This window comes from Polistes dominula, unplaced genomic scaffold (genome assembly GCF_049000335.1).
Source record: "Polistes dominula isolate Pdom_NZ unplaced genomic scaffold, Pdom_raw_medaka contig_482, whole genome shotgun sequence".
Taxonomy (NCBI): Eukaryota; Metazoa; Arthropoda; class Insecta; order Hymenoptera; family Vespidae; genus Polistes; species Polistes dominula.
This window is the reverse complement of record NW_028301016.1, coordinates 1,583,285-1,602,357: the sequence shown is the minus strand read 5'-3', so window position 1 is coordinate 1,602,357 and position 19,073 is coordinate 1,583,285. Positions and strand designations below refer to the sequence as shown.

The window sequence follows — 19,073 nt, the reverse complement described above, 5'->3', positions numbered from 1 at the left end:
CGGTGAAAATGGCATAAGTAGAAAATAAAGTTTCGACGTTGAAACAAAGCGCTAATTACCGTTTTTCTTCATTAACATTGTTACGTAATACGGAAATGGCGTTGTTGAGGTCGTCGATGGTGCCGGGATTTCTGTAAATAAAACATAAATAATTTTGGTTAGAATTTGATTAGATGTATGTGTTGTACTTTTACAGATTTATTTGATCTATGGTTTGAAAGATAAAAAGAAATCAAGATTACAATGATATAATCTTTTGTTACTAGTGACTTTTTTCTTTTTTTTTTTTTTGGCCATTATAAAACGTATATACTTTAGCGATTGTTTAAAGAGGGATTTAAAGGATCGAGCACGACTTCTTGCTTTGAGCTACTTTGGAAAACATTCTAGTATCTTCTCTACGTTTTGTTAAAATGCTGATGCAAACATTTGTCGTACGGATTTCAAATCGTTTTCAACTATAATTCAGCTTATACGTGTACGTTATTCGACGTATGCTTGCTCGTTAAGTGAATTTCATAAAAAAAAAAAAAAAAACAGATGATATAGGAAGAAAGAGAGAGAGAGAGAGAGAGGGAGAGAGAGAAAGTGAAAAAGAATTTAAACATAAAAAAAGAATAAAAAGAAACCTCGTTTAACTAAAAATCGATATCTATCTCCATATTCGTGATTGAATATCACAACACAAAATTTCAACTTATTTTACCATTAACCTTAAAAAAAAAAACATTTTCAAATAAATTTATAATATTACTACGTGTCATACAACTACGATATTACAACGAATAAATTATTTTTCTAATATATTATTATGAAAAGGACATTTTCAATCTACACTCCTCTTTACTTTTTTTCCTCCTCCCACGAGCAACTTTTAATTCCAGCCAATTTATTCGTTTAAAGAGCTTGAAAAAAAAAAAGAGAGAGAAGAAAAAAAAGGTACGTTCCGTACGAATAAATATATCCTTCGGAAATTTCAACGCCAATTACTACGTGAACGTTGGAAAGGATGCTTGACCTCGCTCATCGATCGACATTCAATGCCCGAACCGTCAATGTCTTATGCAGAGGACTATTGGAAATCAATTATTTTACCATTAGGACGGAGTCTTCATAATGTCGCCAAATAATTGTCCGTAATTACGAGGTAATGTTTAAGCGATTACGTCCTTAAAACTCGACTGGACTCAATCTGTCTCTTATCATGTTTCACGATCTTTGTTATATCGAACGTATCGAAATTACACGAAAGTTACACCAGCTAGTTTTTTCCTTTTCCTATCTCTCTCTCTCTCTCTCTCTCTCTCTCTCTCAATTTTATTCATTCGTTTTTCTATTCAATTTATCTAGCGTACCATATTTTTTCTTTATTTTTTTTTTTTTTTTTTTTTTTTTTATAGAAAAGCAATCGAACGAAAATATCATATCGACTCACCGTCCAACTTGATAACACCGTCCGTTGCACCCAATGAATTTTGTGCGACACATTTGTACGAACCAAAGTCTTTCGAGGTAACATTACGTATCTTCAGTACCATGTGCTTCGTATACTCGTTATCAGTAATCACCGTCATGTACTTGTCACCTGAAACGCCATAATTTGCCCGCTCGTTAACTGTAATTACATAGGTACGAGTAAAGGTTAATAGTCGATCTTTTGATAACTTGAAAATTGTTAAAAAAACACTTATGTGTGTGTGTGTGTGTGTTTGAGTGGGTGTAAGTATGAATGTTTCTTCTTCTTTATTTTTCTCTTGTGTTAAAGTTTAGCGCGTTAGTAAGTATCGATAAAAAGATAAAATGAAAGTGCATGCTTCGATGTTATCGTAAAAGATAAACGCAAGGGTAATAAAATCGAGAATTACCTGAGACAATCATATCCCCGTTCTCCGTAGTCCAATAATTAATGGCTGTTGGAAAAGCTTCGATGTGACACTCGAGAGTAACCTCTTGTCCGATATAGGCTGCTTCCAATTGATTTGGAATAGATAGCATTGGTGGAACTGAAAAGATAAAAATGAATTGATCGAATTCATCTTAAGATTTTGCTGACTAATGTAGTAATAGAACAGGATGAAGAATTTTTACGTTTTCAGTAATGAACTATGATTAATTATTGTTCGTGGAATGTTCATATTATTTTTTAGAAGATTATTAATATTATTTAATTGTTCGAAAAGATCGTGACGATTTATTAAATAATAGATATGCAAAATATTTTATATTATAATAATTAAATAAATTTATATTTATTATTTTTAATAAATTCAATTAATTTATATATTATTTTTATAATTATTATATATTATTATTATTATATATTATTTTATAATTATTTTATATTATTATTTTTACAAGTTATAAATTAATTGAATTATTAAATGAATACTTATTTATAAATCGACACGAAAGTTTAGTGGTAACCAAATAAAATTATATTATTTTCTAAAGTAAGTAGTATATAATATATATTAATTAATAAAATATAAAATAATAATAAAATAATATAATATATATTAATTATTATAATATTAATTTAATTTATATATTATTTTTATAAAAAATAAATATTTATTTATAAATCGAAACGAAAGTTTAGTGGTAACCAAATAAAATTATATTATTTTCTAAAGTAATAGTATTATAAATATTATTATATATATATATATATATATATATATATATATATATAAATAAAAACTAAATATAAATATAAATATGTCAAATTATTTCTAAATGACATCATTTCTTTCCTATACAGAATACAGGAATCTCGCTAACTATTTTAAATAAACATTCCTAATACAATTTTTACTAAATATTTAAATTTCCAATAATACATATTTTAAAATTTAGACATAATAATTTTTTACTTATGTTTTTTCAAACCTAACTAAACAGTATATTCAACTTGATTCGATGCTTTACCTTATCAAAAGGTTTGATATTAACTAATAATAATAAAAATAAAGTGTAATTCATATCAACAACTTATCAGCTCTAATTCATAATTATTACGCATACTTCGTAGTATTATGCATCAACGAAGTCATCCTTGTTATTATCATTATTTATTATCTTATCGCTTTTGATGGATTTGAAAGCGTATTTTCAAGCAAATGCTTTACGATCTACTAAAATCCTACTTTCCCTTTGTGTCATAGTGAGAATTTGAACTGGATACTATGTTGTTCGTCTTCTCTTACACACACACACATACATACTCTCTATCTATCTTTGAAGGCAAAACACCGTCCTTAAGTTCACCGATTATTACCGTTGTATCCAGCATGGTAGTGGAATGCAACACGGGGGTTTACTTTCGATCGATATAAACACTCTGAATCGGTAATATTGTGTCACGGCAGACGCCTTTTACGAACCAACGTAAATCACAGTTTACTGCGAACGAAAGCACCCTTGGACGAAGCGCCGAAAGATTCTCTCTTATAACCTTCTCTCTCTCTGTCTCTCTCTCTCACTCTTTTTACCCTTCTTCCCTTTTTTATCTCTCTCTCACTCTCACCCGTGTGTTTTCCTAACTTCTATCTTTCTCACTCCCGTTTTTCTTGCATATTTTTCCAACTTATCGTTGAATCGAAAATTTTCCACCACTTCTACTACACGCCCTCTCTCTCTCTCTCTCTCTCTCTCTCGTATTTCCTTTCGTATTACGTACGTGTAGTAAGCTTTGAGATAGATCGATAGATCTTGATCGTCGTATGGTATGGTATGTACATACTTGAATAGGACGTCCTTGAACGTCGTTCGGATTTACTTACGCCAGTCGATTGCGCTTCTGAAGGAGTCGCTAAAATTATATTACTTTTGCCCTCGTAAAAATCTTTTTCGTTCATATCCTCTTTTTTCCCCACGGTTTTTTTATGTTCACCTTCGTAAAGTTCACACAGGTCGATGAAAAAAAATAAAAATAAAAAGATTAAATTGAAAGAAAGAAAAAGAGAAAGAGAGAGAAGAGAGAGAGAGAGAGAGAGAGAGAGAGAGAGAGAGAGATAGATAGAAAAAAAAAGAAAAGAAATGAAGTAAAAGATAAAGATAATAAAAAAATAAAATGAAGATTTGTAATTGAGGATAATCGTCATGCATAATTTAACCAATTATCCGTCACAATACGATCTGACAATACAAAATAAAAAAAAAATTCATTTAACAATGATATGAATTAAAAATTAATTAAACAATGATATTTATATTAACCAAATAGAATTATTTTTGCAACAATTTTTGTTTTTTTTATGATAATATAATAAAATTATATTTATAATAATTATACATATATAGAATAATTATATTGTATTATTATATTAATATAATAAAATATATATTGTATATTATATTAAATACATATTATTATTATTATTATATTATATTACATTATTATTATATTACATTATTATTATATTATATTATTATTATATTATATATACATATATATTATATTTTTTATAATATATTTATATATTATAATAAATAAAAATTTATTATAATATAATATAACTATTATATAAAATATATATTATAATAATATTATATATATATATATATTTATTTATTTATTTATTATAATATAATATAACTATTATATAAAATATATATTATATAATATTATTATATATATTTAAATTTTATTATATATTTATTATAATATAATATATTAAAAAATATAAAATAATAAAAAAATTTATATAATGAAATAATATTTCATTATATATAATATAAGTATTTTAAATATTTTCGTGACTCACGAGCTACTATCTCATGATTTTAACGAATGTATATTTCATTCTGAAGTTACAGTTATTAAAAAAAAAAAAAAAACAATCTCCAAATGCGTCTCAAAAAAAGGCCATTGGCGGGTAATGGGTTAAGTTGCGTATAGTGATTTATCAAAGAGCGCGGTTAGGTGAGGTGACATGAGTTGAGATGAGGTGAAATGAGGCGAAGGAGGGAGAAGGATGACAGTCATGGGGGTGGGGTTGGCTCCAAACGGTTGCATTGGGACGAACGGACGTATATCGAGCATATCTGGGTCAAGTGGTCGCTCGTAAATCGGTGGCTAAATGAGACGTTGAAAGCCAACCTAATGCATCCTGCTGGACCTAGCTGTCTCTGACGATGGACAAGCAACATTCTTTTACTAGACAAAGTTTTTCAAGTTATAAGTTAGATCCTTTTTGCTCATTTCGTTCTTATGAACTCAGGTAAGAGATACTTTTTATATTCAGATATTCATCATCTTCATTATTTTCATTATATTCATTTTATTATTATTATTTAAACTAGGTATCATATAGGGAAGTTAGGCAGTTGTAAGAATACAGTCCCTCATTTAAGTTGTAAATGTACCTCGTGTAAGATTGTAAAACTATTATTGTACTTTTTCTAATACCTGTTTTAAACATATCTTATTAGTAGGATTAAACTGGGTGTATGTTCACCTCACACTTCTCACCCTAAGTAAAAATTCCTGCAATACTTACGTATTAGCTCCACCGCAGTAAAATTTTGCTAATGCGCCAATCTAAACCTTCAATTGTTGCGACAAATCATAGAATAAAAAACTTTATTTAAAATCAAAACACTTTCAAAATTCAAAACATTTAATTTATAAAAAGTAGTCAATCTGATCTCAGTGGAAAATGGGCCGATATGGAATTTAACATAGATTCAAAATAGTCTCTATTTTCTTTCACCTGATGCTGTCGCCATAACCCTGACGAAACCCTGACGAAACCCTGACGCAACCCTGACGGTTGCTATGTGCAAACAACAAGGTTGTTGTGTGCGAATAACAAGATTGCTCTTTATTGGCGCATTAGCAGAATTTTTGCTGCGGTGGCGTTAATACGTAAGTACCTTTCTTACATATATATGTTATATAACGTTTTAGTAATACATAGAAGACTCAGAACAAGTATAACATTATAAAATATTATATATTAATAATTTAATAAAAAAAAATATTATATTATATATATTAATTATATATTGTATTGTATAATGTCTAATAATAAATAAAAAATATAATTATAATTATATTTAAATATATATAATTATTATATATAATATTTAATTAATATTATTTTAATTTATTATTCTATATTATATTTAATATATATATATATAATTGTAGAGAGTTATATGTATATATATATATTTAAGAAGAAGTCCCAATAAAAGGACAAAACGTTTAACAAGATTAAAACAATATGTTCTGATTTTTTTACTTGCTCAACTTTCCTACGATACAATGTTTGTATATATTATATTTTATTTTGTGTCTAATTGAATTATTATTATTATTATTATTATTATTTTAATTATTAATGACTAGTCTACTTTTTATGAATTTGAAAAGTCTGTTGCTTTTTACAATAATTTATCAAAAATTTGTACAATCTATCTGTATTAATATATAATAATATCATTATGAACATTAAACTATATTATTATTGTTATTATTATTTTCAGAGATTTTCTTTAATAAATAAATATTTTACGTAAAATATTGATCTGCAAGGATTACTAATTTCTATTATTTTCCGTTTGTGATTTACAAAGTTGAAATAATTATTATTATTCGTAATAATTATTTGGATACTGTGAAAAAGCAATTATGGTTGGTGAATTTGAATCATTCTTCATCTTGCTTTTATCATAATAAATGTAAAGCATCGTTCTACGTATGTTAATATTTAATTGCGTTGAAAATATTTTATAAGAATAATATAATATTTAAGTATTAATGATGCATTTTTAATAAGTCATATAATATTAACAACGTTATATCTCAAATTATGGTCAGATTCTCGTAATGGGAAAAAACTAACAAGCAAACGCTTCACTAAACATTATTATTATTATTATTATTATTATTATTATTATTATTATTTTCCACTGTATGTACGAAGAGATTGCACGAGAGTATCAATACACTGATGAAATACGAGTAATCGTAACCAGAGCGTAAAAAATCAGGTTCTCTTTTTCCTACTAGCGAAAATTGTCTCGATTTTTCACTTTATTTATTGATTAAACATTAAATATATACATTTCCGTTTTATGACATGTGATCGGCTCGTTAAACATTCGCTTTTTAATTTCTACCAATTTTTTTTTCCTTTCATACTCATATTTGTATCCACAAAAAAAAGTTCTCTCTCTCTCTCTCTATATATATATATATATTTATATGGTGGTAATTTTGTAAAATGATATCAAAAGTAAAAAGAAATTGTTTGAACAGTTTTCATATCTTACTGCAATAATACGAATCGAGTTACAAGCATCAGTTGTTTAATCACATTTAACGTTAATTTAATAGTAGAAATATTCGATAAAAAACGAGTATTGCTTTTTTTATTTTTTTTATTTTTTTTATTTTTTTTAATAATGTGAAAAAGTTAACATCGTAATAAATAAAAAAACCTGTCAATTTAAAACGAAAAGACAAATCGAATGGAAACTTTTACAACAAAAATTCTATTATATAAAAATGTGTGTGTGTTTTTTTTTTAATAAACATTTCACGTATTAATCTGTTCGTGAGTGCTGTTTCAGCACTACACTTTAATGGCATTTTGCTTTTTGTCTATTTTTTTTTTTTTTTTTAAACGAACAACGTAACTAAGTGATCGATGGACGTTGAAAAATATTTAAAATGTAAAAAAATAAAAAAAAAATAAATAAAAAAATAACATCAATTATTAGTATAATAGAGCTTACAGTGAACGTTGAGCGTGACGCTTTTGCTGACCGATGGTGGCACGCCGTTCGATGCTATGCACAGATATTTTCCCATATGAAGTCGACTTATCTTGACGATATGTAAAAATTCACCATCTATGACGTTTACTGAAACAATAAAAAAATGCAAACATTTATAATAAAATCTAAGCACTCATTACACACGTAAAAGTTTTATTATTAATTTTTTATAATACGTTAAAGAGGAAAATTTTCAAATATCGTTGTATTATTTTTATTCTGTTCCTACCACAAATTCTCCGATAATAATTTTCATCGTATTATTATTTTCTTGTTTGAGTCAACGTTTCCCAGGAACCCCTTTGTTTCGCTTTTGCTACTCGTAACGTTCGTAATTTACACGATAATGGCAAATATTTTCCGAACGGATCGATGTTCGAGGTGTTTGCACGGATTCAAACTGGACGCGAAGCGAGCAACACTGCGAAATAAATATATGTCTGCAGGTTGTAGTAATATTACGGATCGTGTAACACAGATACAATAGCGATATATACAGAATAAAACAAATTCTTGTGAATTAGTTGTTGAATTATTTGATAGTTTACATATATTTGATGTTCATTCAACGAAAAGTGGTCTTTAAAATGTGAATATATTATGTCAATAGAAATTAGTATTAAAATAATAGGAAAAATATTTCTGCTTATTCTGCATTGACTGTTAAAAAAAAAAATAAAGGATTGGCGAGAATGAACCAAAGCAAATATACGTTCAGGATTCACGCACGAGAAAATAATGGAAAATAGTTGTACCATTAATGAAGTGTATATGGGGGTACATGCACGAATGTATGTAATATTAACAAAGTGGATGGTATTTTCCAAATACCATCAAATTCATACTATAGAAAATTCCCTCACCCCTTATTCCTTTATTTTCTTTCATTATTTCCTATATCTCTTTTATCTTGAAACTTATATATTATCATTTATAAATATAAATAAATTACTATACTTATACATAATTACAATGCATTTAGATGCAATAACAAAATGTTACATAAATTTATAAATTCTTTTATATTTCCCAAAAAAAAAAAAAAAACAGAAATGTAATCACATTTAAAAGCGAGATAAAAACGAATTAAATTACCAAAAAAAAAAACCCTAAAGCTATAATAAAAACTATAATATTTATTATAATAAATATATATAATAACTATAATGCATATTAGAGTTGTATAACTATTATATAATAACTATACTACTGTATAGTACTGTATACACTATATACATATTATAGTTGTACAACTATAATAAATATTATAGTTTTTATTATAGTTTTAATTAATTATAAACCTATTATGTATTAATCATATAAACCAATTATAAAATATTTTAATAATCCGAACTATATTAATTTATATTAACATAATATAATATTAATATAAAATTTATATAATTACTAGGGGTGCCTCGCCACGCGTTGCTGTGGCTCACAATCAGTCCGATACACATGTCTTTAAGTCAACGAATTACCTTATACGGCCATCTGTTAGAATCTTATCGAACTAACCGAGATAATAATGACTCTTTGTTAATAAACAAATAATTCGCAATAAAATAATATTGCGATTATAAATTGAGATATAAGCTATTCTATCTTTCAAGTTGGATGAAACTGCACACAGTGTGCAAAATTGTATTAAAATCTGTTCAGTAGTTTAGGAGTCCATTGCGAACAAACAACGTGACACGTAATTTATATATATTAAAATAATAAAAATGTATTCTGTTTAATACTTGTTTTATCTAAAATCATATCATAATACACAATGCAGTAAATAAGAATCAGTGTAATCTGATAGATGTATGATACGTGTAACTCTTCTCTTTTGCTTGTTCAATATTGTTATCTTTTAAATGAGCTTTTGTTTTTCTGTCGTGCATTGTAAAATCGGTCAAGAGATGCTACTGGAAGAATTGCTTGTGATGAGAGAAGAACTCTTGGAAAGGCATTGGATGGTGAGCTCACTTAAGGGTCATTTAGCCTCGTAAGGATTAACATTGGGATGGTGAAGAGGGGTAGGTTAGTATAAACGGGTCATGGTATAAATTAGTGCTCATTCGCGTCGATGCGGGGGGTGCTTAGGGTGCTGAGGTTGTAGGTGGGGGTTAGTAGGGGGTGAGCGCATGCAGCTCGCGGGAACTCTAGCTCACTTTGCATAGCATTTTCTATCCCCTCCATTCCCTCCACCTCTTCATAGCAGCACGGCTTAAGAATAAGCGGACAGCTTACGAAAGTAAAAAAAAAAAAAAAAATAGAAGGAAAGGAAAAAAAAAGGAAAGAATAAGTGGCTGAGTGGCTATTTGGGAATTAGTACGTGATGTATTTTACCGCATAAGCGTAGAGCTCGGGACAATCGTATTTCATTCCGTCGTTTTCTCTTTCTATTTTATTTCTGTTCATTTTTTTATTATTTTTTTTTTCGTTTTTTTTTTTTTTTTTTTTTTTTTTTAACCAGTTAACTGTGGCGTCCTCGTTTGAGAGAACGAATCGTTTCGTATCGCCAGAATTGAGTTAGGTCGAGTATACTCGTCAATCACAGAATGCGTTAGTAAGATATTGAATCAAAAATATGTGTGTTTATTTTATAAATTTGACAATTGTATTACTAATATTTATTTATTTGGTTAATATAAACATATATTACATACATATTAAACTAAGAACGCAATAAAAATTAAATATTTTTTCCTGAAGGAACCCTATCATAAATCAACTTTCTGACTTTTGTCTTTGTCCTTTTTAAGCTAACATCTAAAAAACGTTATCATTGCACATTAAATAAATTCATTATGCGAACTGGTGAGCTGTTTCAATCGGTGCATTCGAGGATGCATGAGTACATCTCAAATTATTTATATTTTTAATTAGTTTGTTTTATTCCGGCATTGCCTCAAAATATTCTAAATATCTTGAAATTTGAAAATATGTTTTGTTTTTCTTAAAAATTACAATTTAAATAGCTAATAGTCACTACTTTATACGCATGACGAGTATACTCGTCAATCACAGTTAACTGGTTAAACTGCATTCGACGATTACGAATTTCCTCGATTATTTTTTTGTTTCTTTTCTCAATGATTTAAAAATAAAAATAAAACAACTTTATGAAGATTTGTTATGACTTAAAATTATAAAAATAAAGAAATCGATTTTTAATGAAATATTATCTTCAATAACAGTCACCATTTTGAACAATCATGAAGAAAAGAAGAAATTCGTGAGATCGTACAGGAATCGTATTAAACATGGATTTAATGTTAAAGCAACATTTTTCTTTCGAAATGAAACATATTTTAGTGATATTCAAATTTATCTTTGTCTTTTTATTAAGGAATTCAAATAGAAAAATAAAATAAAAGATAAAAGAAAATAAAAAGAAGAAGAAAAAGATGTCGAAAGACAAAAATAGATAAAAATATAGCCTAAAGCATAGGACTTTGAGTAAACGTCGAACGAGTTACCATACGTTCTTCTTGATCTTTATACAAAACCGACGTATACACACATATACATATCTATCCATCTATATATACACTATATGTATATACATAGTTGTAAACCGTACTTTGACTCAGCCTTTGTAAGGATTCCCTTTGAATCTTCATCCTGATAATCCTCATCCTCTTTCCCTTTGCTATATTCGTGGAATAAACGAAACGATGATCGATACAGCACACACACATACACACACCTACACTAAGCGTGTTATAATCGCGTCAAGTAATGCGAGCGAACGGGAATATCGTTTGCATAAAAACAGAAAAAGAAAAAATAGAATAAATAAAAATATGCTTAAAACTATCACCTTGGTATTTGCAACGAGGAAAAACAAGAAGAACATTTAAAAAAATATTTAAAATCGTCATAGTATTTGCAGCATGGAAAGAAATGAAATAAAAGAAAAAAGAACATGGAAAAAGAAACAAAGATGAAAAGAAAGAAATAAAGAAAGAAATATATACGAGACTAGATTCGAAGCTAGATATGTTTGTTTGTGTGTGTATACGTTCATGGGGGGTGAGAGTTGTGTATTTCTTTATACATACAAAGAAAGCTTGAAGGAAACCAATCGCATTTTCCGAAAGCGAAAAGCGCGAAACGACAACGACGACAACAACGACGTGTTCACGTCTTTATAAACGATAGAAAGTAAAGAGAGGTGGTGGTGATGGTGGGTGGGTGGAAAAAGAGGTGAGATGAAGAAGGTGGGTTTGGCCAAACGGACAAGCAACGAAGCGCACCAATACATGACCAAATAAACTTTATCCTGTGGCACGGAGTTGGAACGAAAAGAACTTCCTCTTCCTTCCACTTCTTCTTATTTCTTTTTCTGTCTACGAATCGGCTTTTATTCTACCCCTTTCCTACCACCCTTTACCCCTACTTCTTTTTCTTATTCTTATTCGACTGTTTTCTTTTTTTTCTCTTTTTATTTCATCCCCCTGATTCTGTTCTTTTTACTCCTATCCTTTTTACTCCTCTAACGCATTTTCTTTCTTTCTTTATACCTTGTTGGATATCGCAAATTACTATCTTTGTTACTAACTAGTGTTTTGTAATCTAGTGTTTTGTGAACTTATCATCTTGTTAAGGATCGTTGAGATTCTTTTGTTACTTTGTTCGTTATCGATATCTTTTAATTATCATTAACTTCTTTTCACACTTTTCTTTTCTCCTTGCTGATATTTTTTTCCTATTAGGAATTAGATTCTTTTGTATAAATAATAATGGTGTTATTTATTTAATTAGAATTTTTTGATTATTTATTAGTTTTTATTTTAAACAAAAGACTAAACTTATCTTTGTTTTGTGATTTTATGTCAGGTTTTCTCAAATTTTCATTTATTGTAAGTTTATTTTCACCTTAAGGATTTTTCCTAATAAGAATTAGATTCTTTTGTATTAATTATGATGGTGTTATTTATTTAATTAGAATTTTCATATTATTTATTAGTTTTTATTTTAAACAAAAGACTAATCTTATCTTTGTTTTGTGATTTTATGTCAGGTTTTCTCAAATTTTCACCTTAAGGATAGTAGATGCAAGTTTCTTTACTTATTATAACTTTCCATTAACTCTCGAGAGATTTAGTTGAAAATTTGGTAAATGATAAGATATTTTCTTTAAAGAAAATTTAAGATTTCATGTTCTATTATCAACATTGTTTAAACGATAACCACAATATCCTAACTTCTCTTAGCATTAAAAATAAACATACGATCGAATGTTCTATCTTTCGTAGTATTTAGTATTTTGCTAACCAACGATAAAAGATTTGTTTAAAAGAAACTCCAGTTTTGAAAACTCAATTCAGATGCAACCACCACTTTAGTTAAAACATTCTATCAGCTATCAAATTTTTCCAGAAATCCTACAAAATCCTACCAACAGTTTACGTAAACATTTTTACACTGTAATTTGTCAAGTAACCTTTGTTTTTAACAACATGTATATTTTGTATAATTGAATATAAATAAAATTGATTTGAAATGCTAGCTTCAATAATAAATAAAACAATATTCAAAATAAATCAAACGAATACCATTAATTAAAAAATTTGTATTAAAAATTCCAAATTAAAAATAATAATAAATTTGTTATTAAATTATATATAACATAATATGTTATTTATTATATATGTTGTAGTATATATGAATCTTATCGAACTAACAGAGATAATCATGACTCTTTGTTAATAAACAAATAATTGGCAATAAAATAATATTGCGATTATAAATTGAGATATAAATTATCCAATCTTTCAAGTTGGATTAAACTGCACGCAGTGTGCAAAATTTTATTAAAATCCGTTCAGTAGTTTAGGAGTCCATTGCGAACAAACAACGTGACATGTAATTTATATATATATTAAGATATTATATAATATGTTGTATGTTATATATAATAAAATATGCTATATTAAATTTTTATATTAATATATATATATAGTAATATAAGAAAAAGCTATTCAAAAGATCGTATTTTTTTTTTATTTTCGATTAAAATAAGATTTTCTAAAGTATCTAAAGACGTAAGAATTTTCAAAGTTTTATTTTGAAACGTCTTCCTCGTAGAACGGATCGGTATCAGATATAATGAGGAATAAAAGAGAAAGATAAGATCAATGAGGATCTGGAAGATCATTTATCTTGGGTAACATCCATCTAGCATTTCATTCGATCATCCGTTTATTTGTTTCTTTATTTATTTTGCTCGAAATCGTTGAACCATTTCATTCGCCATTTGTCGACTTTGTGCCAGGAAAGGATCGTGTCCGGTCCGACCTAAATCTTCTGGACGTCTACAGGTGCACGTAGCGTTCGTCTACATTCGCGTTCATCCACCACCCACCATCCACCTCTCTTCTTTTACTGTTCTCATCTCTCTTTTTTTCTTCTTCTTTTACTACAATCTTTTCGATTGATCCATCCCCACGCTGTCTTTTCGTGATAGTTTCGTTAAATTCGATTAGTTTTCTCATTTCTCTCTTTTTCCATCCCTTTCCTTTTCTTTTCATTTTCTTTTTCTTCTTTTGCTTTCCATCTCTTTCTTTCTGCTACTGCTGCTGATGCTACTGGTGTTCCCTTTTTTCTTCATTTTTCTCGAGAAAGCAAGTAAAGCCGAAGTGTTGGATGGAAGGAAAGGGATCATCGAGGGAATGGGAACTAAGCGTAGTTTCAGTTAACACACCTAAAAGACTCGACACGCTTCCGACACCTTTCACGTAACTAGGAACCGACGAGTACGACATAGTCCTGTCCTGTCGTCCTGGGACTATCCCAACGATGGGGAAAAACGACAGGGAAAGAAGAAAAAGAAGAAAAAATAAAAAAGGGCTGAAGCTTAGGCCCTGTACGTCGAGTAGTACTTGGGGTTATACCTTGAGACTACTACCACGTCAGTTCCCTAGAGCTTTGAAGCAAACGCCATTTGCTTGTCCAAAACGACAACGATGTTTCAGTATCCTTCGATAAATCGCGTTACTACGAACTTGAACTTGTTTTAATCGTCTTGCTAATCCTTCCATCTATATTTTGATCCTTGTCCTCGTTAAAATGATAACTTTGAAATTATCCTTATTCGTAAAGTTTAGTATAATCAATTATAAATGGTATATTCAAAAGTATACATCATTCAACTAACTTGTTAACATTTGTTGAATGTATTTGTTTATAATAGTATATGTATCGTGAATATAATATATATTGTATTTTTTTTATTGAAACATAGAAATGATATAATATTACGTTACATTTATAGATATCTTATTTCGAACAATTGAAAATGAATTTGAAAGGATTCAACGTTTAAATGAAAATGATTTTTCGATAGGAAGTAGATTTTAATTTGTAAAACACTACGGAATAATCGAAGTTTCTTTTTTACATACATCTATAAAAAAAAAAAAAAACACTACTTAATGGTATATTCGATAATGAAAAGCGTTAATAGTTTCGAAGAAACGACTCCCAATGGGGAAGTTGGATAATCGTCGGACTTGTGGAATATCGTGCGTGTTAGAATAAAACTGCGAAATGACATTCTTCCATGTGGAACCAAGTTCAACGACATAAATATTTATCAAGTATAGCTAGTAGTATGTATAGTGGATATAAAAGAGACGACAGACTACTATCGTAGTGGTAGAACGTAAAATACGATAAAATTCGGTTAAACGAGTTTCTTCTCTATGATGCAGAAACGATCTTTTGGGGTTTTGCCACCGCGTACTTTCGGAAAGCAATGAAAATTTAAATTGGAGTAGAAATTAAATCCGTTCTTTATCCGATATCGAGTAAATCCTTGGAGAAAATCTGGATAGAAGAAGGAAGCTCTCGTAGCCATGGCTGACATCTCACCTTTTCCCGTTTTATCTACGTGAACGGTCTCTAGTTCTCTTTTCTTCATACAGAGAGAAAGAGAGAGAGAGAGAGAGAGAGAGTGTGTGTGTGCTGTTCCAAGGCTTTTCTCATAGCAAGTAATTAAGAGAGTAATTAGCATCGATCGACGAATGGAAAGCCGAATTGCTATTCTGCCGAATGGACAATCATCTACCTTCTGCCCTTACGTTTTCGTATTGTACAAACGTGAACTAGAACGTTCATCTATCTATCTATCTATATAAAATTGTAGATTTAGTTTGTTTCTAACCTCTAATTTCCAAAAATACTTTATCGATTGTTTTGAAATTTTGACGCAACGTTGCATTCTCATACAGGTATATTTTTATTATATTAATTTATTTATAAAATAATTGATTTTTCGTATTATACAAACGTAAACTAGAACGTTCATCTATCTATATATATAAAATTGTAGATTTAGTTTGTTCCTAACCTTTAATCTTTAAAAGTATTTTATCGGTTGTTTTGAAATTTTGACTTAACGTTGCATTCTCCTACAGATATATTTTTGTTACGTTAATTTATTTATAAAATAATTGAATTATTTAAAAAAGAAAAAAGATACGATTAAATCCAGTGCCATCTATTGGAAATAGATTTCGGTGAGCGCACGGAACATCTGCACATAACCTAACTTTTATCTACAAGTCAACATCATATTTAGGCTCAGTTAAATTTTTTAATATTTATATTCAATTTTTATTTTCATTTAATTGAGTATTGTTAATATTTAATTTTTGTTGAGATTGAATTTAATTATTTCGTGTCGTCTTCTAAATGGGGAGGTTTTACATTTTAGAAACTTATACTTTCTCTCATTTTTTTCTATTTAATCAGAATGAGCAAGCAAGTTATTTATATAAATCTCTTTATCTTTTTTTTTCTTTTTCTTTCTTCAATAAATTTTTTTTTTCCTAAAGAATTCTACCCGTACGTTTTCACGATGAGTTCGATCGAAGGAACTGTGCCACGCCTCGCGTTCTCCAATAGAAAGATAGAGAGAGAGAGAGAGAGAGAGAGAGAGAGAGAGAGAGAGAGAGAGCTTTCTCGATTAGGAGCTAGTACGTTACCTCGATTATGTCTAACGTCGAATGTGTTCCGATTCGAAAGATTTCTAGGTCGATCGAAATGACGAAAGGCTAACGCGAGCATATTATATTCTTGATATAACGGGATCGTATTAAATCTCAATCTCATCTCCCAGTAAACCCGTATTTTCCCTTTTAGTATATCAATGTTACCTACTCGAGATTATTCCTTCGATCTTACATTCCCCTACGTTCTCCTTCATATTAGATTTTAATTATTTTATCGAGTAACCTCTAGGTAGGTAGATAGGTAGTTAGTTAGGTAGGTAGGTAGGTAGGTAGGTAGGTAAATATTTAGGTAAATAAAAATAAAAAATTATGATATAGAGTATAGAGTATACCCAGTGAAATTTTCATCTGGTTAACTTACAACGTTATGTTTTTACTTAATGAGAATTTAAACCCTGATGCGAATCGATTTTATCTCAACGCTTAATATCCCGTCTTACGTCATATATTATCCATCGGACACTTTCTACCTCTCTTCTCGTCCACTCAGATTGGATTAACAAACGATCGGCATTGTTCTCTAGGTTGGAATCCTCTTTCTGACTTTCGATCCGGCTTAAAAGTGAACTTCCTAGGACGCTCGATTAAATCTTAATCTCGATGAACACAGTCTGCCCACTTAATTGTTCGATCATCTTCTTTCTCTCTTTAGGTATGATCGTGGAATCTCACTATATCTAGAAGTTAGTTATTGCCCAATGAAGCATCCCAATTCGAAAATTTGTCCAGTTATTGGATAGGCTGCTTTATCGGGTGAGAACTAAATGACTAATTTCTGGTTCCTTGCTTATTCTCTTCGCGAGGAGTGGTTTTGAAATGGTGACGATGCCAACTGATAGGGGTATTACACACGGCTTTGCTATTATACATTGTCCTTGTTAAAATGGAATTCACTGTCAGTCACCAACTCCTGATCCGTAATGGTTTAATTTACACCGAACGCATTCGTTCAACCACCAACGTCATTCTCCATTTGACCATAGTTACGTGCATCCTGTGGAAGGCTTGTTGTTATCGAGTGGAACCTGACACTCTATACTCTAACCGTTCCGTTCGATGTTCAACTTATCAAGAACAACGAAAATCATCGAACGATAGCTTCGTTACCGTTAGTACAACCTATTCCTCAATGAAAATTATGCTTAATTAAACGTGATCGAGGACTCTCACCTTGTTTCCCATCGTAGCCAATGCTTTTGCCATCAGCTCGTCGCCACATGACGTAAGGGACTGGATAACCTTTTGCTTTACAGGTCAACGTCACATTCGTTGCTTCTCTTACAACCATGTCCGTACTGGTGTCCTTGTCTATTATTGATGGTGGTACTACAATAATATAATGATTAATATTAGTTAACTTAGTTTATGATTGAAAATTAAGATAAATTATTTATTCATTTATTGTATAATTAGTTTTAATAAAAACTTAATCACGTCAATTTTAATCGATATGAATTTATAAATATATAATAGTTTAAAATTAGAAATAAGTAAGATAAAGATCGTTTTTATATTTGATTGTTAAATAATAAAACTGTAATTAATTAATACTTAATTTATTGTGCAATTAGATTTAAGTAAAAATTCATTTTAAGTTAATTATAGTCGATATAAATTGATAAAAATAATGTTTCGAACTTTCCATATAAAAATATAAATAGGTCATATGAAGATCTTTATTATTTGCTAAATAGAATTATTCTAGATAAAGCTGTGAAAAGTCATTATTCAATTATTCGTCTAAATTATTTTAATAGAAATAGAAATTATGGAAAATTAATATATCTGAGTCGTTTATTTTGAAAATGGTCTAACTCTATTTTCCAAAATAATTGAGTTAGCTACCGTAATAGTTACAATTTCACATGATTTTTTCATTTTGAAGCAATTTGTTACTAATATATTAAAAATAATTAAAATTTTGTAACATAGAAAATTCGATGATTAACCTTTGTTTACCACACTTGGTCCAAAGGACCCAGACCTTTGCAACTTGAATCATTTTTCTCAATTGTTCAAATTTAGTAATTTTTGAAACATATTTAAATTTAATTTAAAGCTATAAAACCTATATAGTTTTTTTAAGTAAGTATTCAAGAAGTCTTAAAAAAATGTTGAAGTAAATCTATGCAATAGTTTCTTTTTTATAAAAATTGTTCTCGCCTGGGTCCAAAGGACCCGGGTGTGGTAAAAGCTGTTCTACAGGAAGGGTGATAAGCAAAGGTTAATGTAGCGATGAAAAAGTTTATTTTAAAAGTAGCCCAACTCCAA

The 19,073-nt window shown here is 29.0% G+C and overlaps 1 protein-coding gene across 7 annotated transcripts in view; it reads right to left on the bottom strand.

Moving 5' to 3' along the window:
* Nucleotides 1-19,073, bottom strand: part of LOC107064449 (neurotrimin) — a 220,798-nt gene that overhangs the window by 9,382 nt on the left and 192,343 nt on the right. For 5 of the 7 annotated variants that reach the window (XM_089174186.1, XM_089174189.1, XM_015317143.2 and 2 more), the window contains 5 exons: nt 17,973-18,128; nt 7,747-7,875; nt 1,866-2,003; nt 1,436-1,615; nt 60-131 (listed from right to left, as the gene is read on the bottom strand). In XM_089174186.1, the coding sequence (XP_089030312.1) occupies nt 60-131; nt 1,436-1,615; nt 1,866-2,003; nt 7,747-7,875; nt 17,973-18,128 (675 nt within the window). The remainder of the gene's footprint in view (nt 1-59; nt 132-1,435; nt 1,616-1,865; nt 2,004-7,746; nt 7,876-17,972; nt 18,129-19,073) is intronic. The other 2 variants (XM_089174187.1, XM_089174188.1) reach the window with 1 other exon arrangement.